At 46.6% G+C, this 26381-nt stretch overlaps 1 protein-coding gene across 2 annotated transcripts in view; it reads left to right on the top strand.

The window, feature by feature from the left end:
- Window positions 1-26381, top strand: part of LOC142589699 (uncharacterized) — a 224779-nt gene that overhangs the window by 146736 nt on the left and 51662 nt on the right. For both annotated transcript variants that reach the window (XM_075701245.1, XM_075701246.1), the window contains exon 2: window positions 18401-18604. In XM_075701245.1, the coding sequence (XP_075557360.1) occupies window positions 18401-18604 (204 nt within the window). The remainder of the gene's footprint in view (window positions 1-18400; window positions 18605-26381) is intronic.

Genomic DNA, 26381 nt, shown 5'->3' with positions numbered 1-26381 from the left:
CTTCGCGACAGGAGCAGCACCAAACTACGAGACATCACACAATGAACAGCAAACGGAAGCGAATGCGCTGCTGCTATAGCTTAAACGAGGATGGATTCACGAGTCATTGTTAACTGTGCCGTGGGATAGAAGTTGTATAAGCAGGGATAAAAGTGTCTAAGACTGGCTGTCCGACGCTTGCATATCTGCACCTATCTTTTTCTTTTACATAGCATTCGCGGTGATCATTGTAGTTGTATGCGATGGTAGCCCAAGCATAAATGAAATTGTAACAAAATTTATACTTCGCATGTTGCAGTCGCTAGGGCATTAACCTCCAAAGCACAAGGTGGTGGGTTCGATACACGCTGTGGCGGCGGGATTCCAATGGGGGTAGGAGCCCATTTTAATTGGTCTCTACACTGAACCGTCCCCTATGCAGTCTACTAATTGCATATTTTGCCGTACGATTCTCGCGGAAACTACGTGGAATATATATGGATTCTATATAGATGCTGTAAGAATTGTACTAAATCGTCATGAAACTATATGTAAATATTGAACTGCGTATGGGACCACTTCCGTGTGCGTAGGTGTTTATTGTAATTCACAGTGCGCAGCGTCAGAGCACGGCAAGATGCGTCTACCATGCGGGTGTAAACGCGCTGCCCAAAATATTACGGGCCGTCGGATCTGCGGAGTTGAACTTCCGAGCAGTTTGTGAACTCGCAGATAATGAAATCGTACAGCGCTATGTGCAGTTCGCATAATCAAGCACGCGGCTCGAAAACCAAACACCAGAATGGGGAAATATTCAGCTTCGTCTCAAATCTACACGCACCTCCTCCTCACGTCGTCGTCGTCGTCGTCGTCGTCGTCATTCATCATCCCCTTTTCTCCCCGCCCTTTTCTCTAGTGTAGATAGAGCAGCGTGCTAGAGCAAGCTATAGCTCTCTGCTTTTCTGTTAATAAATTTCTCTCTCTCTCTTGTGCGCGCGCGCTCCGCAACCTTTTGACCGCTAGTGTATATTGCCGCAATACAAGCCATAACAATACGCTGTATCTTCATGAGACTCGACAAAATCTCAGGGACATCATCACCCCTTTTCAAGTCTGTATGTATTTATTACAAGCAAAGATATTAGCAATGTGAAAAACTGAGTTTCTAGAGGGGGGGGGGGGGTGAATATTTATTTTTCAGAGCGAATCGAATATGAATGGAGTAGCCCCAAAAGCGAATCGAATCAAAAATCGAATATTTTTCGAATGGTCTTCGAATAACGAGCAGCCGTTATCAACATTATTTTGAAGCTCTTTTCACATCCTGTGCATTAACAACGTCAGCAAGTTTTTGTCATTAGATGCGACATTATGGAGTGTTGTGTATTAAAAGCGCACACGGACAGTTGGTGGCAAATAAGTTGTTCATTAGCACGCACAAGAGTCGCTGGTCAATGCGCATAATGGCGTCTTAGCTGGAAAAGTCTGATTCCCTGAGCGACGAAGCTTGCTCCACTACTCTCGTGTTTGATGTCTACTATAACCGCCGGGATTAAAGTTGTTGCCCATATCGCTCACTCGCCCAATTTGATGCTTGATCACCGTTGGTGACTCGTCATATTTAAAAACTATTCGGAAAATATGCGTATTTAAATATATTGGCTATTCATGCAACGACCGAATCGAATAAGAATATTCTATTTGTTATTCGAAAGTTACGGCTATTCGCGCACCCTGTCAGTTTTTGTTTAAATACAATGGTTAACTAACCATGTCCTTAAGTTTGTTGTGGTAAATTCGCGTTTTTTGCCAAAACATAAAGAGGAAGACGTAGCATGATGTGGTGAAACCTAGAAAATAATTCGAAGTAATATGCAATAAATACTGTACAAGAGCTCTTAGGGGGATGTAAGAAGCGTTGAACGCATGTAGAAATAAACTCCCATTTCGCTTGCTGTAGATTTAGGCTGATATGTTCTGGTTAATGCATCTAAGGTGGTAGAAATAAATTTGGAGCCTTCACTTTTCTTCTAAGGCGTTTCTCAGACTCCCTGTAATGCGGATTGCCGAACTTCATCTCGGTCAGCGCATCAATCCTTACGATAAAGCAACAAGTAACCGAGCATCTGGACGCAAAAGGGGCTTAATCGTACGATTCATTATCATCACCAGCCTATCTTAATGGCCACTGCAGGACGATGTTACCCCTGTCTTGCACTATGTGATTCCCACTTGCGCCTGCGAATTTCCTCGTTCATCACCACACCTAGTTTTCTGCCGTCCTCGACTGCGATTCCTTTCTGTAACCTTAATGGTCCACCGATTATCTACTGTAAGCATTACATGGCCTGCCCAGCTACATTTTTTTCTCTTAATGTCAACTAGAATATTGGCTATCCCCGTTTGCTTTCTGATCCACTCCCGCTCTATTACTGTCTCTTAACGTTACGCCTAACATTCTTCGTCCCATCGACCTTTCCGCGATCCTTCACTTGTTTTCGAGCTTCTTTGTTAACCTCCAAGTTTCTGCCCCATATGTTAGCACCGGTAGAATGCTGTGACTGCTGTGCACTTTTCTTTTCAACGGCAAAGGTAAGCTCCCATTCAAAATTTCGTAATGCCTGCCGTGTGCACACCAGCCCATTTTTATTGTCCTGTAAATTTCCTTCTCATGGTCAGGGTCCCCTGTGAGTAATTGACCTGGGTAAACGTACTCCTGTACAGACTCTAGATCCAGACTGGCGATCCTGAATTCTTGGTCCCTAGCCAGGCTATTGAACATTATCTTTGTCTTCTGCATATTAATCTTCAGCCCCACTGTTACACTTGCTCGGTTAAGGTCCTCAATTATTTGTTATAATTCATCCCCAGTGTTGAAGAGGACAATGTCGTCTCCAAACTGAAGGTTACTGAGATATTCGTTGTTGATTCCTACTCCTATACTTCTTCTAGACATGTGGTCAATAGCATTGGAGAGACTAGTCTTTTTGCCTGACTCCTTTCTTGATAGGTAACTTTCTACTTTTCTTGTGGAGAACCAAGTTAGCTGTGGAATCTTTGTAGATATTTCCTAAGATATTCGCGTATGCCTCCTGTAGTCCTTTATTACACAATGCCTCTACGACTCCCGGTATCTCTCCCAAATCAAATGCCTTTTCATAATCCATGACAGCCATATAGAGAAGTTGATTGTACACCCAAGATTCCTTGATTACCTTATCGATGACATAGATGTGATTCATTGTAGAATGTCCCTTCCTGAAGCCAGCGTGTTCTCTTGGTTGACTGAAGTGTTGCCCTGTACTTTGTGAATATTTTATACCACACCGAAAGCAAGCTAATGGGGCTATAATTATTCAGTTCTTTAACGCCTCCCTTCTTACGGATTAGTATAATGTTGGCATTCTTCCAGCTCTCTGGTACGCTTGAAGTTGTGAGGCATTTCTTATAAAGCGCAGCAGCCTTTTCAAGCATGCCATCTTCTCCATCTTTGACTAAACTGACTCTTATTCCGTCTTCTCCTGCTGCCTTTCCCCGGGTCACGTCTCGCAAGGCCCTTCCAACTTCATCGCTAGTTATAGAAGGAGCATCTATATCCTGTTTATCACTACTTCAATTGAAGGGCGAAATACGATTGCCTTGCGAGATTCGAATATTCCCAAATGTGTCGACGCGCTAGCTCCGAGGATACTTGTCAAAAGCGTGCGCATATCTTCGCGGGCGGTTGTTCCTTCTTGTGTACGTGCTCAAGTTTGGCACGCGATACTCATATGCGGGGTGGGGGGGGGGGGTTATTTCGTCACGCGTGCTCTTTGACTCACTCGCTGAACTTCTCGAGGACGCCGCTACTTCACTAATGCGCACTGCATGTCGGCCGATGGCTTTGTCGAGCGACTACGAGAAACGGGAGAAGCACGCCTACCAGCTCAAAGCGTCTTACTTGCTCGGAATTACTTTTTCGCTCCACCCCCACCCCCCTTTTTTCCGTTTTTTTTTCCCGAGTATTCGAGCTGTACATAGCGAAAGCGGCAGGAGGAACAGAATAAATATGATGCACGATCGAGGGTTCTGCGCTTCAGCCCTTGAAGAAGTCCATGCATCACAGTGAAGTATTGCGAATGCCTGTCTTTGTAGGAAGAAAAAAAAGAAAAAAATGGGAAAAGGAAAAGAGGGGATGGTATATGAAAGGTGCTTACTTCGGAGATAAGTGCGTTCCTTGGAACTTCAACATTAATTCCGGTGTCGGGAAACTTTTGCCTGCTGACTTCTGTCCCAAACGCTTAAGGCAGCAAGCCGCTTATTGCTCCTGTCTGCAATAAAATGAAAAATAACAAGGCTCTAGAACCCCATTCTCACACTGGCACTATGAGAAAGTTGGAATGGCTGCTGGGCGCAATGATAGATGGTACCTAGGAGATGCAACTTTTTTTTCTTCTTAGTTTTCAGAGCGATGAAAGAAGTCGTGCCTTGAACGAGAGTCAAAAGCCCTGAGCACTACTGCTTGGTGCTTGTAGAACTGGCATGAGGAGCGGCAATTCGACGAGTTTGAATGAAAGTGGAATGGAACGACGTTCAGAACCAGTCGGCGAGTATCCGCTGTACCACAAAAACAGGCTTTGAAGGACGCCCAATTTTAGGGAGGCATGCTCCTAAATCATGCCAAAAAATGTGAACACTCTCTCTGGCATAACTCATAGCGAAAGGGTGCTCATTTTCAGGAATGGTTCCAATGAGGGAAGCTGTACCTCTTTCCGCAGCACAGGGCAGCCTGCCGGTAGTTACACTGGCTAACCTCCCTGTCTTTCCTTCCCTTTTGTCGGTCTCTCTCTCTGGATTGGCACTGCTATACAAGCGATTAACCAATGATTACAAGACTTGTAAATGGAATAGGAGAAGGAACAAGCGAATAGAAGAGAAGGCAGGGATGTTAACCCAAAAAAGCGCCCGGTTGGCCACCCTACGTTTTCGGAAGGGGAACAAGGACAGCAGTATACGTATATACGTACTGTATGCACACAAGCCCAGCGCGTACGTTGGAGCCTGTGCATAAGCACAACGTTTGGTAAATGCTATGTTATGACAATTTCCAGTGTGATCGTCGTTTCCATTATAATTTTACGTTGTCTTCGTGTTGTCGATATCATTTTCTTTTCTGGTGTCTTACGACTGTCACTGCGGTTGTGTTGCGAGCGTCTTGTGAATCTTGTTAGAGTTTACTTTGAAGTGTGTTGGGGGGGGGGGGGGGTGCCTGTCGGTGTGATTGTATTTTTGAATGATTTTATCACCGCCAATTATCCATTATTTTTTTCAAATGTCGGACAGTTCTCGCTATAATTTGACTTTTCTTATACTTTCTTTTCTTTTTTCAAGTAAAAAACAGTCGCGACATTACCAGGCAAGAAACCGCCTAAGCGACGGGAAACCGTAGTGGTATGCGAAGCGTTTGGAGAGTTTGGAAAGCGAATGGAGACATGTGAATGAGAACTTGTAGAACTCAGTGCGAGTCGACAGGACAGTGTCGAGGCTGTAAGGAGAGACGTTAGAGAACTCATACCGAACGATTCGATCCGAGCGGAATGGACACAATGCAACTTTAATAATAATGAGTAACTAGAATAGAGGATGGTGAGAGGGGGGGGCGAGGATGATGCTGCTGATGTTCTATGGGGGTTTCATGGTGTTGGACCAGTGATGACCAAAGTGGGGGGCCATTGTGGATCGGATGGGCTCTTATTTTCACTAAGCACAAATTATGAAGCCACCAAACAGTGAAGTGATTGAAAGCGTATGGCAAACGAAGTCGGGAAAAATGAATTGTAGAACTATTCTTATATTATAGAGAAGAATGGAAACAACAGTCAATTAAAGAACGTCTTTCCGCCAGCAGGTACGCCAAGCTCACATCCCCCCGACCCCTTCCACTTGCTACACTTTGCCGATCGCCATATCCATATAGTACAACGATCAGAATGCCATGCCGGCTGAACTGCCACTCTTGAAGTTTCGGTGGACACTATAGTGCCAGGGTTCGCTCTAGTAATCCTTGCAGAAAATTCTCAGGCATCAGTGACACCCGCACCATGAAACCATCAATCATGAAATTTCTTACACAATTGCTAGAGGGAATTCTGGCGTTAAGACTGTTCCTCTACCGTGGGGAATGATGACAAGCCCATGAGTTTTGCTTACTAATATTCGGGCTTGTTGATTTAGACGTTATTCTGAAGTTAATTATTACGCTTTACGTTTCTAACTTTCCAAACGCTCGCAGGCTTGTTACACAGCAAGGTGTCCAGCTTCTGCACCCATGTGAAGTCAATGCGAAGTGTTGTATTTATAACGCGATGCTTTGTTGAAAAAAAGATTTGCTAAGCCACAAAGGCGTTGAGAAGACGGGAGGAGGAAGTTTAGGGAAGTCGATGTACTATAACCATCCTTCCCCTGCTGGCTGAACTGCAACGTACCAGCACCTCCCACAGACACAAGGGGAACATTTCGCCTCTAGTTATTTTCGCAGGAAACTCTGCGGCTTTAACCATCTCCGAGATGGCGCCGGCACGCCATCTCGGAGGCCATGGCACAAGAGATGGAACGCACGCTCAACGTCGATACAAATGATGGGAGAAACAAGCGTCGTGCGTTCGTGCCGCCGAATCGCACAACGCGTTCGCCGCTACCCGAACACCAACGCCGGCTTTAGGAGTCTGCGTCCAGAAGGCGCCGGCAGGGGTGGGGGCAATCTCGCCACGAGGCTCTCACTGGGAGCAGACTCCGGTGGCGTTCTTTCTCCGGGTCGTTTCCATATTCATCCCGATAAACCCTTAGGGCGGCCCCTTTGCGGAGAAGCAAGCTCAACATCTCTCGGCAAGCGCTGCAGGTTTCTTCGACGCCGACGAATCTTCTTCCCTCGCATCTCGCGTCTGAAGCCAAGCTCCGTCTCGCTCGGCAGTCGAGTCGCTCAGAAAGCCCCTCTGCTTCGCCTTCGATTGATCGGGATCAAGTGTGCGGCGCTCTGTTCTCCTGCCTCACGCAGAGATATGTTGGTTTTTTAGTTGGCGAAGTGGTCTGTTGGCTGCGTGCGGCGCCGCTTGCAGCGTTTTCATCGCGGTAATACGAACGAACGAACGAACGAACGAACGAACGAACGAACGAACGAACGAACGAACGAACGAACGAACGAACGAACGAACGAACAAACGAACGAACGAACGAACGAACGAACGAACGAGCGGACGGACGGACGGACGGACGGACGGACGGATGAGCGAGCGAGCGAGCGAGCGAGCGAACGAACGAACGAACGAACGAACGAACGAACGAACGAACGAACGAGCGAGCGAGCGAGCGAGCGAGCGAGCGAACGAACGAACGAACGAACGAACGAACGAACGAACGAACGAACGAGCGAGCGAGCGAACGAACGAACGAACGAACGAACGAACGAACGAACGAACGAACGAACGAACGAGCGAGCGAGCGAGCGAACGAACGAACGAACGAACGAACGAACGAACGAACGAACGAACGAACGAACGAACGAACGAACGAACGAACGAACGAACGAGCGAGCTAGCGAGCGAGCGAACGAACGAACGAACGAACGAACGAACGAACGAACGAACGAACGAACGAGCGAGCGAGCGAGCGAGCGAGCGAGCGAACGAACGAACGAGCGAGCGAGCGAGCGAACGAACGAACGAACGAACGAACGAACGAACGAACGAACGAACGAACGAGCGAGCGAGCGAGCGAGCGAACGAACGAACGAACGAGCGAGCGAGCGAACGAACGAGCGAGCGTGCGAACGAACGAACGAACGAACGAGCGAGCGAGCGAGCGAACAAACGAACGAACGAACGTACGAACGAACGAACGAACGAACGAACGAACGAACGAACGAACGAACGAGAAATATTGATAAACTTTCCGGCGTAACCATAACGGGGGATGTGGCTAGCAAAAGCCTGCAGGCTCATTCACACCGGCGATTGACAGAGGTCGCGCGATAAGTTAGTCGCAAGGCGATCATTCGCAAATAGTCGCAAATGGTCGCCATTCTCGGAAAGCGACCATTTTTGGGCGAGCGCTCGCTGCTCGTTTTTTCTTTTTTTTTCAGTCGCACCACCGCACTTCTGAAGAACCGATCAGATGCGCAAGAACATGACCTTTGTATACGCTGATAACTTATGTTACGTGGCGTTGCCATTGCGAGCAGACGGCGACAGAATTTCACACGCTGAGATGTGAAACACTTCTGTCGGAAAGTTCTGTGCTTCTAAGGCTGTCAGAATGATTACATAGTTTTCAGCTATATCTTTTGACATCGCACGCCTAGTTAGAGCACCGTTGCCTTTTTATATAAATTTGTGTAAGGCCCTAACGCTAAAGACGTTACAAGTGTGACAAGAAAACACCCTTAAGGGCGTAGATCTTTCTACAGTGCAGCAATGCGTCTGCATAAATTCGCCTGAGGCAGGTATTCCGACACCGAGTCGGAATACCTGCCTTGCGCAAGCCGTTAGACGCGTTTCTTTCCCGACGGTTAAGGAGAGTCCCTCCCTGTACTCCGACGTTTCTCTATTGCTCCGGCATGCTTTTACACTATGTTACGGCTCAATGCTTTTGGGGATAGCTTCATGCGCTGGCCGTGACAAACGCCAGCACCGCGGGCCATAACCATAATGCTGGTTACTCCACGTTTGAATTATGCAAAAGCACTCGAGGCATTGGCATCGATTCCGTCGCTTCTTTTAAGGCCAGGCCCACGGTTCGAGTCGTTAAAACGAGAGCGAGAAGCACATCGTTTTTTAAATTTTTTTTGCCTTCTAGGATGCGTCGATAAAATATGTCGATGTACAACAGGCGCACTTTATGAGAATGCAGCATTGGCCCGTCTCACTTTCAGAGCACAGGAAGGAGTGTGGAGTCAACGGTTTCTCTTGCTTGGCGCGTACTCCATTCTTTCGGATGAGACTTCACCGTTTCTTGAGCTCGGCTACTCATCTCTAATTCAGTGACATGCAAATTGAGCTCTCCGTCGTTCCGCCGCTGTAATGAGGGTGTAGATTATTTCGCATAGCCCGGGGGCACGCGCGCGCGTAGTAACGGGCTTCCTTACAACGCAAAGCATTTACTGCAGAGCACAGGGCGCCACCTGCAGGGCCTGAAATTATAGAGGTCACTCTGTAGTGTGTGAGTGACCTTAGTATGCGTACATCGGCGTGCAATATAAAACGAATGCTTGATTTATGCGATTTAATGTCGTCGTAGAAAAAAAAATATACTGTAGAGAATGCGGGCGCTGGAGCCTACGGGAGATTTAAGTGCGACAGTACGGGCAGCATGGTAACGAATCGGCGATGCACGGATTTGGCCTGAACTTCTTTTAGCTTCAAACGATATCGTGACTCTGCATAAATTGGTCAACTTCAACAAGGGATAAACACGACAAACACAGTTCGTTTTAAACACAAAACAAATCTCAAAGAACATGCTCGTGCGCAGAGAAACTTATTGCTTTCATGTGCTTAAAGAATAAAATTGCTCGGAAACTTAGAACGATAATAAAGCCTTTTCAAAGAACGTCGTAAGAACGTTTGAAGGCATAAGCACAGGTATTACACAAGCTCGTGCACCGACCACCATTCTCGCGATAGCGGATGAATTGCAGCGCCAGAGATACTTAGGATAAATTGAGGAGTATTACGTGCCGAAAGCACGTTTTGTTTTCGAGGCGTGCCTTAGTGTGGGACTCCGGATCAGTGTATTTTTTTTTTACTGGCTGGTTTAGCGTGCACCAAATGCACTTCGGGTACACGCGCGTTCTTGCATTTCGCTCTATTGTAATGTGGCCGCAGCCGGGATCCAAACCCCTCGCATGGGGTTTAGAAGCGCAACGCTATAGCCACTCAGCTGCCACTGCGGGTAGCGCTAGAGTTCTCTCTAGCAATTTTTGTAAGTAAATAACAAAAATGAATTTCTCGAAGCGGCATCCTTGTCATAGTAGTCTCCCTAGCAGTGCCATTCGCCTGTATGTGCTTCGTTACATGAAAAACGACGCTTCAGTTACACATTGGCGAGCAGGAACGAGCAAGGTTCAGATGTCATGCGGCTTGGGGATTGAAGCCTCTGGAATTGCTGCTCGTTGTTGATGATGATGATTGCTACTGGCATACCCTGCTAAACCGGGTAGTAGCAAAGAGTCACCTAACTTGCTTGACGTAATCAGTCTTTACCACATTTATTGCAGTTTACCATTTTGACCGTCTCTCCTTGATATTCTTTTTTTTCTGGAAGCCCCTATATCTACACAAGACAAGCGCTCTATAACACCACAAGCACTAAAAAAACAATAACAACGTGCACTTGTTGTGTTCAGTTTTGTCTGTGTCCTTTTCTTTTTCTTTGGCGCTCACCTAATTTTACTATACAGAATGAACGAACTAGCCCTGCAACAAGCCTTGCTAAGCAATAGCGACACTGTCAGCGGGCTGGACAGCAAATCGCTGTCAATAAGTCTCGCGCAAGAAAAAAAGATTTCTTGAATCCGGGCAGGGGTGTATACTGAGAGTACGATTCTTCAAGGCGACAACGAGAACGAAATAAAATAAAACAACGACCAAACAACGACGAAAAAAAAAAGAAAGATTGCTTGAAGAAACGCGCCTGCAAGTTACAGGACGTGTTTTGCAATCTGTAGGTCGTGCTTCTTTTTCAAGGTATTTGTTGTCCTTACATATGCGTCCACAGGAGACTTGTGTGCGTCCTTTCATTTCTGTGTGCTGGGTAGCCGTCGAGTGCTTTCGGATCTAGTGCCCATAAAAGCGCTCTCTGCATGCTTATGACGTAGTGGCGTGGGTAAAGTACTTCGTGATGTCTTCTTGTTTTTTTTTTTATTGTTGCCTGAATATAAAACTTACAATTTTAGCGCACCAGCTTCTAGCGTAGCCCACCTTTTCGTTCTTCTAGAATAATAATATTGAAGAAAGAAACGAGGCATAGGCCGGTATACACTAGTCAAGGCAGTAGGGGAGCCTCAGAATTGTCCCAGCGGCTCGGAAGGACATCTTCGAGACAGTGGGCACTAGGGTTGAGGGCACCGATTTCGAAAGTCGGAAACAAAAATATAAATATAGAAATAAAATAAAACAAAGGGAGATAAATAGAGAGAGAGAGAGAAAGCCAAAGGTAGTGACAACTGGAGAGTGCATCTAGCGCTTGTGTCTAAACTCGTGCTGAGGACTTTCATTTCCCGAGGTGTCAGCTGGGATTAGGAGCGCGTCTCTTAAATCTCCGCTCGAGCCTGCTGCAAAGGCCACGTGCCAGTGGGACCCCTCGCACTGGCCCCGCGGGGAGTTCAAGGTTCACATTCAAAAGTGTACGACGGGTGGAAAGGGGATGAGGGAGAGAGAGGAACAGACGGCAAACGGGATTCTCAATCCGAAGCGGCCAAATCGAAACGGACGATACTTATGCGCCCGCTGCGCTTCGAGAAGGCGAACTGTCGTCCATCGTCTCGACGGTGAGATTTCAGAGCTTTATTCTTTCTTTCTCTATTTCCTTCTTTTCTTTATTTCTCTCTTTCCGTCTTCTTTTGTTTCTTCGCTCGGCTCAACAGAAGGCGCAGTTTTCGTACTCGTATAACAGTGTACGGTTTAGACAACAGGTGCGTGGTTGGCGCATAGGTAACGGTTTACGGTTTAGGTAACAGGCACTCGCTTCAAGTTTAGATAGCAGTTAGTGGTTTAGGTAACACGCGCCAGATTTTGTGATTAGTAACAACAACGTTTGTATCAGAGCGGTCTTCACTTGTACTATCGCCTTGTGTGCTACGTGATCATGCCGTTTCCGTTCGAATGGCTGTCTTTTGATAGTTTATTTGTATCTTGGCTGCGCTGTTTTTAATTGTATGTTGTAATATCATTGTGTACGCATCAACGGCCGTTGTACTCAATCTTTTGCGTAAGCCATGCGTGCATTTTACTGTAAAAAGAAAAACTGCATGCATAACTATACCAACTGTTCATGCAGACAAAAAAATAGTTGGTACCGTATCCCTGCGCCGTCACTTCTGCGGCTTCCAAAAAAAGAAAGAAAAAGGATACTGCCATTGATGCACATTTTGAATGAATTCAACGAGTTTTACGTGTCAGAACCACGATTTTTTCATGAGGGCAGCCGTAGTAAGCACAGCGGATTAATTTTTACCACCTGTGGATCATTAACGTACCCCCAACGCACGGTACGTGGGTGTTTTTGCATTTCGCCCGCCCATCGAAATGCAACCGCTACGCCTGGGATTCGATCCCACGACCTCGCGCTTAGCAGCGCAACACCATAGCCGTTAAGCTATCACGAAGGGTGATGCACATTTTGCATCATTGAAAGGAGCAGTAACCAGATTCCACAGCGCGTATCCAGCAGTGCCTTGGGAGTAGCCCTTCCGGGCACCAAGTGTTACCGTTTTTCTTGCGTCCTCACTACCAATAAAAGCTTACAGATTTTGTCAAGCTTGCACAATGTCGACTCCAAGCAAAAACTCCTTGCGGGAAAGTCAGATTTAAAAACATCAACTATTTCACGTCTGCCTTACTTGAAAAGCATCTTTCCATACCCGAAAAATATGGCTCATGTAAAACGCTGTGAAAAATGATGAAAACTGTGCTACATTACGACATACTGGCACCTAAAGAAAACACCCAGCCAGCTACCTTGCAACTTCTTTTACTAAAACACTTTCCACGTACTATCAACACTTGCAGCACGCGTCCAATCAGAAAGTGCGTCGGGATTTATGTGACACGTTTCTAAGTATCATATATTTCAATCAGAGCTTTTACGTCAGATGCGTTATCTTGGAGAGCACTATTTATGCGTACCGAGCCGAAGCGGGCCGACAAACAGGAAAAAAAATGATAAATAGGAAAAAAAATATAGTTCAGCGGCGTTGATCGCCATGCAGACGAAAGTAAAGAATAATGGATGACATGTGACGTTTCGAAATAGGGATGCTTTAATCTAAACGCACGCAGAGATGAAGCAGGTGTTTCGGGACCGATAAAGCCATCGATTGTTCCTCTCTCGCGGACTGCGAGGAGCCAGCGCTTTTGAGGAGAAAAGCGGCTTTAAATATTGGGCGTGTCGTCGTTCGGCGCTGAGTCTTGAAACTCCGTAAACTCGCGAAGTGCTGGATCTCCTAAAAAAACCATAGAGTTTCTTACAAAAGCAAATAGAGGGAACTTTAACGATAGTGTCGGTAGTAGGGCTGTTGGGCCAGCATAGGAATGACCGGCAGAATACTTTAACAACTTTTGCGCAGTTCAAATACAACCGACTTTTTATCCGAAATCATTCTTTTTTGGTAATCGCTTTCGGGTTAGCATTGAAAAGGATTGAAAACGATGCAAAGCAAGGTACCCATTTGGATACCAAAGTCAGCACGTTTCATATACCAAGGCTACATAAGGAATGCAGCCTTTGGGTGTACGTTGGTACATTTACTCAGGATACCATTGCCCAGGGCACTCATTGGGTACCAAGGGTCCCCAACCAGAGGATGAGGAGCTACCAAGGATACCGATAAGAACTTTCTTGGTGCCTCCTCAGCTGTTGGGTACCCCATGGTACCCTTACACAGGGTGCCTTTGCCTAGGGTACACACAATGAGCACCCTTACACAGGGTACCCAAGTTAGCTTCTTCCAGCCGTGACGTCACCGTCATGTTCGGTGCATGGACGTACGCCGGCTTTGTTCTGGTTTGAGTTACGCTTTCCGGTTTTCGCGAGAGAACACGGCCGGTCCACATGGGGTGAGGCCGGACTTTTGTTGATCCACGAACACCATTCATTGCATAGCGGCGAGCTTGCCGCATTGCGACGGGGTTTCATACGGCCCTAATTACTGCGGAGACTGTATCAAACTTCATTCGAATCATGCCGTGCTATGTTCACTTGCGGCTGATGATGGACTTGGCACATTTTTTCGCACCGTATTACAAGCATTACGACCGTACAGTTCACTTCTCGTTATTCATTCGCTGCTAAACCTTGTGGATTTGGATAATCACAAACGTCGCATAGAAATTGGGACAACACATGGAATGCAGAGCTGGATAAACATAACTTAATATTAACGGTACTGCCTTCATTACGCCGTTAGCGAAGCATTTGTTTCGCTCACAGTCGCCATTGTGCAGTGTAAACAGCTCGAATAATTGCGATCTTTTGTGATGAGCGAGCGGTCGTCAGATTAGTTGTAATGCGAAACAAAGAATCATTTTTGGTGCAGGACTGCCCCGCTTGCGCGAGGATACTTATTTGCGCCACTGATCCATTCATGCGGGTCACTAATTAGAGCTACTTCGCCCAATCACGGTCGAAAGAGGACGCAGCGCCATGGATTTCGCATGCCGGCAACGAGTTTTGAAACCTTTTACCGCTTGCATATTTGGTTGAAGGGTCCATGCGGCTACTCTTCTCTCGCTGTACTGACGTCATTCTTTCTTTGTTTCGTTTACTGTGCTGACAGCAATGCTGAATGCAAAACGACGTCGATGTTATACAGCCAGAGCGCTGGAAAACGGCGCATTATTCCGAGACGCTTACCTAAATAACCGTCAAGAAAGCTGCGTTGTGGGACGCAACGCGGAGACTTCAAAGTCGTGTGCAGGCATCATTAGTATAGGTGGTTCACAGGTATCACACGAGCATCGCTATTCCCCGACTATCAATAGACTTCAACATTGCCCTTACGAAAGCCAGAATAGATATTCTGTAGCGGCTCTATGGATATTTTGTTTTATAATTAAGTTGAATGTTTCTTGAGAACCAATGGAATATCAACATTGATTCTTGCAGAGGTGTCGCAGGCCTGTGAAAGCAACCATTTCATTTGGCCTCTGAGATTGCCGAACTCTATGTACCACGGTACGCGAATTTGGAGGCCGTAGTTTTGGCGTATAGTGTGGTCTTGACTTACACTGACGACAGCGTAACACTTTGGCTGCGGTCTGAGATGTATATAAAATATTGAGGCTAGCTCCACTCCATAACTTTTTTTGTTTGTTTGCAGTAGGACTTGTGGCTCGAAATGAACGAACCCAAACAAACCTGTTGACGTTGGAACGCGAGCACAACAATATACACACACAAGCGGTCGCCACGAACGACTGAGAATCCGTCGGTGACGTCCATGGTGACGTCACTTGGAAACACGAAAGACCTATATATGACCAATACGAGAGACGCAGTTGCCCTTCTTAGAAACAGGGGCATGCCTGGTTGAGAACAGCAGGGCCCTCCGGTGAAACGCGATGGCGTGACTATGCACAAACGTTGCCCGCTGCGGCGTCTCGCAGGTGTGCTCCCCCTGTTGAATGCGTGTTCGCTTCGTAGAGTCTGCGCACGCTAATTTAACAATACTTGACAAAAAAAAAGAAGGATAGAGACCAGGCTGCTGCGTTCAAGGCCGCGTTCGTTGTGAAATAGTTCAGCGAAGGTATCTCGATTTCCTTTCTATCTGGGAAGCAGGCCCAGAGCAGTGGGTAGGAACGCTCCTTGGAGAGCCAGTTGCTGTAGTTACCGCGCATGGGGGCAGGATTTAGAAGCCCGCCTTGGGATGGATTGGCAGGATGCCTTCGATTCGTTTCGCCGTGTTTCAGGCGGCTTTGCTGTGTCGGCCTAAATGTAGAAGGTGAGCCCGAGAAAAACTTTGCTGATGTATAAATTCGTACCGTGGCGTTACCCACCTTGAGGCCTCGGTAGAAGCCTCAGGGCGCGAACAGCGAGGACTGACACGCCGTGTTAATTGCTGTATGTGCGTCAATGATAAACGTTGAAAGAAAGAAAGAAAGAAAGAAAGAAAGAAAGAAAGAAAGAAAGAAAGAAAGAAAGAAAGAAAGAAAGAAAGAAGTGTGCTGAGAATTTCGTACACAGCTAAAAAGGGTAGTTCGAAAGAACGCAGTTGCAAGAAACTCAGGTGAATCTCAAAAAAACGAAAAGGAAATATGCGTATTCAACGTACATGTGGGGTATCTATGCGGAGCAAAGCTGTCGTCAAGTGGGTAATGAAATTCGATAATACTGAATGCAATGCTTACAACTGCCTCCATTGTCATCCTATGCAGCTCACAACACCATGCAATGTTTATGTTTATACAGCGCACAGGTAAAGCTTTATCGCCACGTAATCTTTATTAACGACACGTTCCCCATGTTGTGCCGAAATGCGAACAGCAGTCCACGCGAACGCACACTGTGAGACGTGACGTCGTCGTGTTGGTGATGTCGCGAGGACGGTTTCACACGCGAAATACAGTGGTGACGTTCCATATTACTTGCCCATTTCGTTCATACGTCGTCGGCCTAATACCAACTGGTGCGCGCGGACGTACTTTCTCGCGCACGAGCTCTCGCGTGCGAGCGCTATCGCAGGAGCTACACCACGTGACACTCGCGCCAACCATCTCAAACAGTTAGTAAGCATTGGCACGAGGGAAGTGTGCGCTTGGTTTGCGGCCTTACGTTTAGAGCATCGCGCTGCTTTCGGCGGAGAGTCCGATATTCGTGCCAACCACAGGGCGCGTCCTAATTCTATCGTTTTCCGTACGCGAGTTATTCGTCGAGACAGCAGTGGACCCAGCAGGAGCCGTGGTCATCGAAGTACAGGATCATTCGCAAAACAAAGAGTAGCTCTAAAATCGAGCAGCTCAAGTGTTTTTCTATTATGAGTCTACGGCGTACATGCATGCAAGTCGTCCAGTGTAAGTCTCTTTCTACGGATTTACGGGCATTTTCTCAGGTGTTACGTGCCGAAACCACCAACTGATCATGAGGCACGCCATAGTGGGAGACTCCTGAATAATTTTGGACCACCTGGGGTTGGTTAACGTGCATCAAAAGCACGGCATGCGGGCACTTTCACATTTCGCCCCCATCGAAATGTGGCCGCCGTGGCTGGGATTTGATCCTGAGCCCCCGTGCTTAGCAGCACAGCGCCCTAGCTAGCCGCTGAGCCACCGCGGCGGGTCACTGTAAGTATTTCAGTGGTGGTCTCGTACTGACCTAAGCATTTCAGAGATTACTTTGCTGAAGCTCTCTAAACTACCAAATTGATCTCTGGGAGTTCAGCGTGTCATCCAGCGTGTAGCTGTCCTTTTTTATTGCTGTGCCACGAGTATACAGTCTAAAAAAAATATTCACACCGTTTCGGTCCGCTCTTGTCCTTAAAATATATTAGCCATCAATATTGAGCGCACATCTTTTATTTAGTGTTTTGCGCTTGCTACTTTCCCGTTAGGTACTCTATGCCACGTAGATACGCTCAAGCCGTTCGGTATATTAAAGTACTGGGAGCACAGCGTCACACGAAAGAAATGCGCGGAAGATAAAAGAGGATCATTGTTTGAGAAGAAGATAAGCACCGAAGGGGGCAAATTTTCTTTAGAGCATATTTGGTGAGAACATTCAGGCTCGCACTACGGTAGCAATCTAGCTATTCAGATGTTTTTTTTTATTTCTTCAAGCATGCTCTCGTTTGTTTTCGCACAAGTATTTCACAATGAACACACACAAACTTCAAAGGTTATAAAATGGTATGAACAAGTGAATGCTTTGATGGATGCGAGCCCGCATGCTTTTCGACTTGTCCACGCGGCTTAATTATTACCCATACGGAGAAATAAAAGCCCGTATCATTTCCCCATGTATAATACGGAGAGCAAATACTAGTTAGACAACGTATACAGAACGCTTTATTAATTGTAGACGCTCAAACGAACATCAGCAGCCGTTTTGGAAAGATTACAGAGTAATTTCTGGCAATAGGTAGTACAATACGATGATCCACAGTGGGTGTATGCGTATGTGTGCGTATGTGTTTACTGCAGCTCCATATGGGCTCGTGTTTGTGCGTTCTGGCGTGCGTGGATGCTTGTTGTTCGTATGAGCTTGTGCGTTCTTTTGTAAAAGTGTGTGGGTGTGTGTGTCGGCGTACGCGTGCGTAAATCTGTCTGGACGTGCGTATGAAAGTTCGTGTGTGTGCGCGTGCGCGCTGTGTTTGTATGTGCACGTGCCTTCTGTGTGCGCGCGTGTGTGTACGCCCATGCTTACGTCTATACGTGGGTTTGTGTGCGTGTTCGCGTGAGAGTGCGTACGCGTGAGTGCGTCTGTGTGGATGTGCGTATGAAAGTTCATGTGTGTGCGTGTGCGCGCTGTGCATGTATGTGCGCGTGCCTTCTGTGTGCTCGCACGTGTGTACGCGCATGCTTACCTTTGTACGTCGGTTTGTATGCGTGTTCGCGTGAGAGTGCGTGCACGTGCATGCGTGTGCATGTGTGTGTGTGTGTGTGCGAGTACTGTTCAAGTAGAAAAACAAAGAATCGTTCTGACTCCTTTCTTCCCATTGCTCCTTGACGATGCGCAGACGCCAGCTGCGACGCGAGCGCCCCCCAGCGCCGTTGCTTCCTCAAGTGCCGCTCCTCGGGCTGTGGTGCCGGCAGCGCGGGAGCCCGCAACCAGGCGCCCGGTCGCCCGGCACGCCCGACCGTCGAGTGCGCGGACAGCAGCAGCGACGACGACGAGGAGGACGATGACGACGACGACGAAGAGTACGACGACGACGAGTATGGTGAGTCGGCCTGCATTAATTACGTCGTCAACTGATGAGAGCGCTTCTCAAACGCAAGCTTCCATCCTGCGAGTATACACAGACGATGCGCTTCTTGCATAACAAAGAAGAAAATAAAAAGAAAACTACGTTCTAGGCAACTTTCTTTAAACTGGTTGGGCTTCTAAACTTGACCTGCGTCTCGAATGGCGCGTCCCCATAATAGATGGTGACCAAATACCCCCCCCCCCCCCCCCCCAGCAACGGCTCCCTTGGAGTAGCCAACACATATCTCGAATCCACTGGTTTTGTCTACCGCTAGAGCCGGAAATATGTCATGACAGTCACGTTTTGGAAACAATCTTCATGTTTCATTTTTGACTCAGATTTTCGAACAACGACGACGGAGGACGCAAGCTACGCTACCCGCAGAGAGTCGATCACGAAGCGACTGGGATCGGGCGAAAATGCAAGGTCCATCGGAATGAATCGCGAAGCTTCGGGTAAAGAGCGGTCCAGAGTCAATTGTCCTCGACATCAGGAAGGAACAATGATTGAAAGAGAAAAACTATTTTTAATTAAATATAGACAGTTGAATTTCACTCAACAAAAATGAAATTCCTATTCAGTGCTATATACGTGCGGCGAGGAAAGAAAAAAAAGACAACTGTCTGTCACTTTATCATTACCAGTAAATACTTTCTTTTTAATGAACGTTACCTTCAAAAAGTGCAGCAGTGCTCCTATGGCCCACAGCGTGCATTGCTATAAAGTCCATTGGTACTAGTTTTTTTTCTTCTTCTGTGAACACTTTATCGTGCAGTTGACTTAAAGCGCCACTCAATGTCTCTCTTTCATTGCCGAAAAAAAGTGAGGTGGGGGGGCAGAGCGATAGTAGATCAGAAGGTGTATATGATCTCGTCGCAATCAGAAACACTGCACGATGTACGCTTAATCATGCCGAACCGTGAACCAGCGCATCTGTAGCGATAGGGTAGGTGGCGTTGATGTGAGCAGATTCCTCATATATGTGTGTTGTCCCAATTCGTGCGAGCGCCGACGTAGAAGGGGAGTGCCATCCTCCTCTCTCGCAGCCGCCACAGGGGCAGAGGGCGGAGGGAGAAGAGGAAGACCATTATTTGTGGGCCTTTACTCTACAGCACCTAAATATTCAGACGCCACAGAGCTAACGCAAGTGCGTCTCAAAGGGCAAGTTCGGCAGCGAACGCGTCCCCGCAACCCGGTTGCGAGAGGGCAAGCTCCCTTTGCGTCGGTGCCTTTGTACCGAAAGTCCGACCACCAACCACCAACAGGAAACCACGGAACGAGCAAATAAATCTATTCACTTTATAAAAAGAAACACGACATATAAGGCATGAATCACGCTATTGCTAGTCAAGACCACTTTTCTTCTTTCTGTTCCTCCTTCTTTTACGCCCTCAGTAGGAAAGTAAACCGAACGGTGGTTTGGTTGACCTCATTGCCATCACCATCCTTGCCCACCCCTTTCTCAACAGTAATGCGCAGTTTCAGCCGAAGTGTTGCTTCTCCGCATAAGTACCATAATTGCGGTGGTGCACGCTTTACAGGACGCACATTTATTGCGATTAGCATTCTTTGGCAACTACTTTCAGTTCGGGTCATGTGCCCATGTATCTATGCGTGTATGTGTGTTGTGTGTATGTGTGCATGTGTTTATATTTCCTGCTAACTTCGGCCACCTTGGTTAAATCGTTAACGCATCCAACCGCTGTGCTGAGGGAAGGAGTTCGAAAACCAACCGTCAGACCAATTTGGGCCATCGGGTACGGGCGCTCTTCAACGGACTTCGTTGACGGCAACTTGGTTCGCAGAGTACGTGCCATTGGGCATGCCCCGCTCTTCAACGAACCTCTGTGGTGCCAGATTTTGTCTGTATGTGCCGTTTCTCACTTTAATCATCGCGTCAGACATATCACGAACAATTACGCTCAAATCATAAGACAGATTGCTAATCGCGTTAATGTTGTAAAACAACTTTAAAGGATGCATCTACAGCCTGTTTTTCCCCCATTTTTTTAGCGCGTCTGAAATCGCCCCTCCCTCCGCCTTCCATATGGGTTGCGCTGCTTGGCAGCCGAGAAATGTCAGATTTTTTACTCGATTATTTCAATAGTTGTATTTAATAAATCAGGGGGTTTTTACGTACGAAAACCAAAATATGATTACGAGACACGCGTTAGTGGGGCATTGCGAATTGAGACGCACCATACAGGGCTCTTTAACTGGCACTTGAATCTAAGTACACCGGCGTTTTTGCATTTCGCCCCAATTGAAATGCGGCCGCTATGACCGGGATCGAAGTCGCGCAATCGACCATAGGCTGCGCAATGCCATAGTCACTAAAGTAATGCGGCGCCTATTGGAGTGTAGCGAATAGCTGAAGCCATCCAATTGAGTGTGATATAGCCATTTAGTCGAAGAGCGAGAAATAGAGAGAAGAAGAAATGGAGGGCAACGAGGTGTGTTTTGTTAAATTTTTACGAGGGAATTGCAGATTAGGTTTCGGAGAAAATGACATACGGCGTGGAGATATGCAATGATCTTTATCAGTGTCCACTTCAAGAAAATGTGCTGGTTCGGGCCACGTATCCCTTCGGGCGAAATTTCGAATTAAAACGTCCCTTGACAGGTGGAATATTGAATTCAGACAAGTGCAGCCGTCACCAGACTCGGTTCGAACAATAAAGGCACATATCTAGCAACTTGATAGCTTAACTTGGAAACTCGGGACGTAAGGATTAGACATTCAATATTTTAGAAGCAAGATGCACTAGGCTAGCAAATACATTCAAGGAACTATAAACCTTTAAAACCATCCGCTGGAGAAGCAATAAAGACGTTTGAGGTGTGCTCGGGTTAAGTATGACGTTGGCTGTACAGCGGTCACTCGCCGCTACGGTTTGCTCCATGCTAGTCCATATAGCCTATTCAAATGTCGTCACGGAAGCCATGTTGCTGCTCCAGATAACAGTCACCCCTGTGCGGCTGCAGATAGGCTGTTCTAGAAAAAAATACACCTTTCCTCCTGGCTGGATGTAAAACAAAATGGCGGCCTAGATGACGTCACTGCGTACCCGCTATTGCTTCAGAACACTTCGCAGATTCCTCTGCACTGCGCGGTATTAGCGGCGACATATTTCGCAAGGAAGTCCCCTCTCGTCACACGCTCGTAATTCAGTCCGCGTAACACGCCGCGCGGTCAACGCCGGTCGACGACGCCAACTGCGAACTAAAATCTGACGCACGCTTTTTTTTTATTATGAGAGCCAGCAGTCACAGTCCGGCGTCGTAGGTCTAACGGCATCCAAACCAGAACTGGAAAAGAGCCCAGAACGCATTACCTCAATCTTTCACGCTTGCAGAATAAGAAAACGTTGCGATCCCCCCTCCCCCTACCCGTACCAGGGCCGACATAAATCCGCTGCACGGTCTGACGAGCCTGACACCAACCCTGCGGGAGGCGTTGCCGCCCCGCCAAGCATCGCCAATACTTCTATGGCTCTCAATCATTGATCTATACGCGCTCGCTGGATATATGGCCTTTTGCGTGGTGACACACGCGTCGTGATGGCTCTCTACATAACCTCGCACCGGCCGCAACTTGTTTTCGTTGCCTGTTTGGTTTGTGGCTTATTTCAGGTGGCCGGGGGAATAAAAAGAGAGAAAAAGTAATGGTGCTTAGGGGACTGAAAGAAGGCAAATAAATGAACGAATGAATGTATTTTAAGGCGACCACCCGCCATAAGTCAGCGCCAATGTGTCACAGTGTTGAGCTTGTAAAGTGCGAAGCAAGAACTGCACATAAGCAAAGTCTTGCTCATAAATGCCCGGACCACAGTGTGCGCGAACACGTTGACTTCCGGACGGCTAGTGGGTGCTCCGGAAGTAATTATGACACTCGTGATGTTGTGGCGGGTGAAGAACAGTGGTGTCGTTTTTCTTCTCGTTCAGAACAATAGTGCTAATAAAAATTGAATACGAGACCTCCCCTCAGGTCTTGTATCAGCAGGCGCAACTGCGGTGCTTGCTACGGTCAATCTTTAAAAAATCTGTATAACCTAAAAGAAATAAAATAAAGAGAGAAAGGATTTAACGATTATTTATTTGTTTTATTTTTATTTTGTTTACTTAATTCCAGGGCATAAAGCATTACACAGAGGGGTAGGAAATATATATACTATGCATACAGACAATTATATAATGTCGCATTATACATCATGCCTCACATCACATATCATGTATCATATATTTATAGTACATACATACATACATACATACATACATACATACATACATACATACATACATACATACATACATACATACATACATGCATGCATGCATGCATGCATGCATACATACATACATACATACATACATACATACATACATACATACATACATACATACATACATACATACATACATACATACATACATACATACATACATACATACATACATACATACATACATACATACATACAGCCCGATCAAATTTATACTTAGATTATATACCACTACCGTTCACGTATAGAAAAGCAGGAATGCTAACCTAATGTTGTTCTGGTTGGTTACGTGGGGAAGGGTGCAGTGGAATAAAAGAGCGGAAGAGGGCTTGAGAGGAGCAGGAACAGGCTAAATCCCGTACACGATGCAGCAGTACCTGGCGACATCTTTAAAGTATATCACGAATCTTGTACACCTCAGGAACTTGAGCAGCGCATATCCAGGGTGATAATTTTCAGTTCTTTTTCCCGGAATGTTTAAAGATCGCTTTTTGCAGATGCCGTAATTCTTGTCCTCCAGCTGGATCATTCGAACGGGCGGACATTACTGGCAACAAGAAATCGAAACACATATTCAACTAATTAGGGAGAATGCACAAACTAACGTCTTAATTAATTGCTCTAGGGCACGTATTGCAATTTACGAATTGTAGCCGGCGAGCTCGCACGAGTTTATTTGGGAGCGCTGGTCAATTTTGTTCCGATAGTAGTCGAGTTTTTCGCTCCATATCTAGTACAGTGCAGATCCCCTTATTTCCGTTTTTTTTTCTTTTTCCAGAAGCGTCTTCGATCTTGCATTCCGCTTTCCCCTACCCATCCACGGTAGCATGTAGCGGTTGTGAGCACGCCGGCAAAAAATCTGTGCCTTCCAATAAAGGGGCTCTCTCTCTCTCTCTCTCTGGAGCCACTCGGCACTCTAGCGCGGTTAGAGACAGATAACGTGTGCGTGTGACGCGAATCAACCCTTATTGTACCGCTCAAATCATCAAATTCATCAACTCCTCTACGTTCAAACTCATTCTCGCAATGTGACAACACGTTGACGTGTAACTGTGGGTCTGAATTTTCGTGTTTTGCGTGACAAAACCACGATAAGATTATGAGGCACGTCGTAGTGTTGGATTCCGTATTATTTTCGACTGCTTGGGGCTCCTTTTAAAGTGCACCGAATGCACCGTACACGGGCGTTATATTGTGTCTCGCCCTCACCAAAATGTTGCCGGCGCGGCCGGTATTTGGTCCCGTGCTCTCATCTCAGGCTTAGCAGCGCAACGCGGTGACCACTACGCCACCACGGCGGGTAACTGCGTGTTTCTGTCAGTCGAAGTTGTGTTGTTAGCGAAATTGCGTGCACTTTGACATTTCTGTGAACCTCTGTCGCGTGCATAGTGCTAAGTTATTTGTGTGTTTTCGTCCTGGTAGTGTTGCGCCGTCATCGTGAATCACAATGTTGTTATCGTTATTTCTTGCGATGACCTCTTGTCAAACGCACCAACTCCTATGCCTTGCTCATCGGCACGGTCGACAGCAGCACGTTCAACTCGTCTGAAGCTGTGACAAGAATAAAGAAAAAAGAAGTGAAAAGAAAAGAAAGAAAGTAGCATAAACACGTTCGGCGCCGCGAAGTCACAGCTTCAAGCACACAAACTACGTTCGTGCAATACCACTTTTGCCCATAAAATGCACGGAATACCAGAATTGTTATATGGTCATGAATGAAAAAAAAAACGGAAAACACGTACGCACGACATAATTTATAAGCCAAGGTATGTATCGTAAGTGTGCCTCTACTTGCATCCTGTACTTGGGCCGGTGTTCTCAGCCTAAAAAAAAATATAGTTCAATGGATGCGCGGGGCTCGCCCAGTCTACTTTTTTTTTCCTCTGGAGATTTATTTTTGTGCACTTACTCGCTCACATTCACTCTAGACCTGAACCGAATTGTCTGCAGTTTCTTTTACTGGTTATGCTTAGGTTAGTGGGCTTTTCTGTCGATCTCCATCAGTTTGCGTTAAGGGATAGGGAAACCGTTAGAGATGCAGCTCGAGCAGACGACATTTCATTTGAGTTCGGGATGAAGAAACGAAGTTGCGCAAAGTCAAGCAAGCAGTGCCTATGTTGCCTATGTAATAGACAGCAAGTGCTGCCTTGTGTAATAGACTGGGAGTCAAGGATTGGCGGGATCGACTGGATGGCAACATAGATTTATACAGAGGGATGACATTGGGAAAGTCTCAGCCAGAAGTCTGGCTCGGCTAAAGAACGACTGGGACACTAAAAGCGCTGCGAGCGAGGTAGTCGACATTTAGTCTGCTCGAAAGAGGCCGACGATGATCGTTATTATGACAACGGCGTCGATTTTGTCTTTGCATCCGTGTGCTGTAGACAGCGCAGTAGCAGCATTCGCATATGTCGTCTCTGACGAGTGCATTAGAGCCAAGCTTATTGTACTCGTCTGCTATGTCCTGTCTGCCATGAATCAGTCACATGTCTTTTGTGCAGAGTAACTAGTTGGGCTTGTTGGTTAAACATAGTGGGATGCTACAGTATGAGAAGCGACGGAGACAAAGGAGGTGCCTGTGTACTTTGTGTTCCTCCTTTGTCTCCGTCGGTTCTCGTGCTGTACCCTTCCACTATGTCTTTTGTGCATCTTTGCAACGTTTTCTTAAGAAGCGCCGGGTACTGTGTACCGTTTTAGTAACGCTGGATAGTCGCACACAGCGAGAGCGAAAAGTATTTTGGACGGTGGTCACAAAGGACGTTGCAACGCACGTAAGCGCCAAAGGCTGCCAGCAGAGCGCCGGTTGGCTTCGTTTCACCTACGTGAACGTGAGATAGACTGTGATGAGTGACGTGTTCCGTGCCAAAATCTTGTGCGCGGATTCCCGTTCTGATGCTCATCTTTCTGCCTTCCTATCTCTTGAAGTTCCTTCTTCTTCCGGGTAATTTCCCTGCCTTTCATTATATATATATATATATATATATATATATATATATATATATATATATATATATATATATATATATATATATATAGATATATATATATATATATATATATTTATTTCTATATATATATATATATATATATATATAAGTAGGCATAGCTGCCTACACTGCGCCTGCGCAAACAAAAACGAGGGACCCGACCGAGCAACGAGATGGCCACATGCTAATGAAGACAGAATTGCACAAATCTCCAATCGGTGGTCTATCGCGCCACATAAAAAAAAAAAGAATATTGCGACACGCCATGTATTATCCACGTCCTCAGCAATCAGAGACGCAGGCTTTTCTTCACTTCGTACACAAAGAACTTTGTGAACGGATGCGAGCCCTTTTCAGCAGGGCCTACAGCTTGTCATCCGAGCGGATGCCTTTTAGGCGGCGACGCATGCGGCATAGCAAAACAGGATGACGCGGCGACGGCGTTAGCAGAAGGCACCGTTCTTATTTAATTGTTTTTTT

Source organism: Dermacentor variabilis, chromosome 8 (assembly GCF_050947875.1).
Source record: "Dermacentor variabilis isolate Ectoservices chromosome 8, ASM5094787v1, whole genome shotgun sequence".
Lineage (NCBI taxonomy): Eukaryota > Metazoa > Arthropoda > Arachnida > Ixodida > Ixodidae > Dermacentor > Dermacentor variabilis.
Note: the sequence above shows the minus strand (reverse complement) of the source record. Positions and strands in the feature narration are given on the sequence as shown.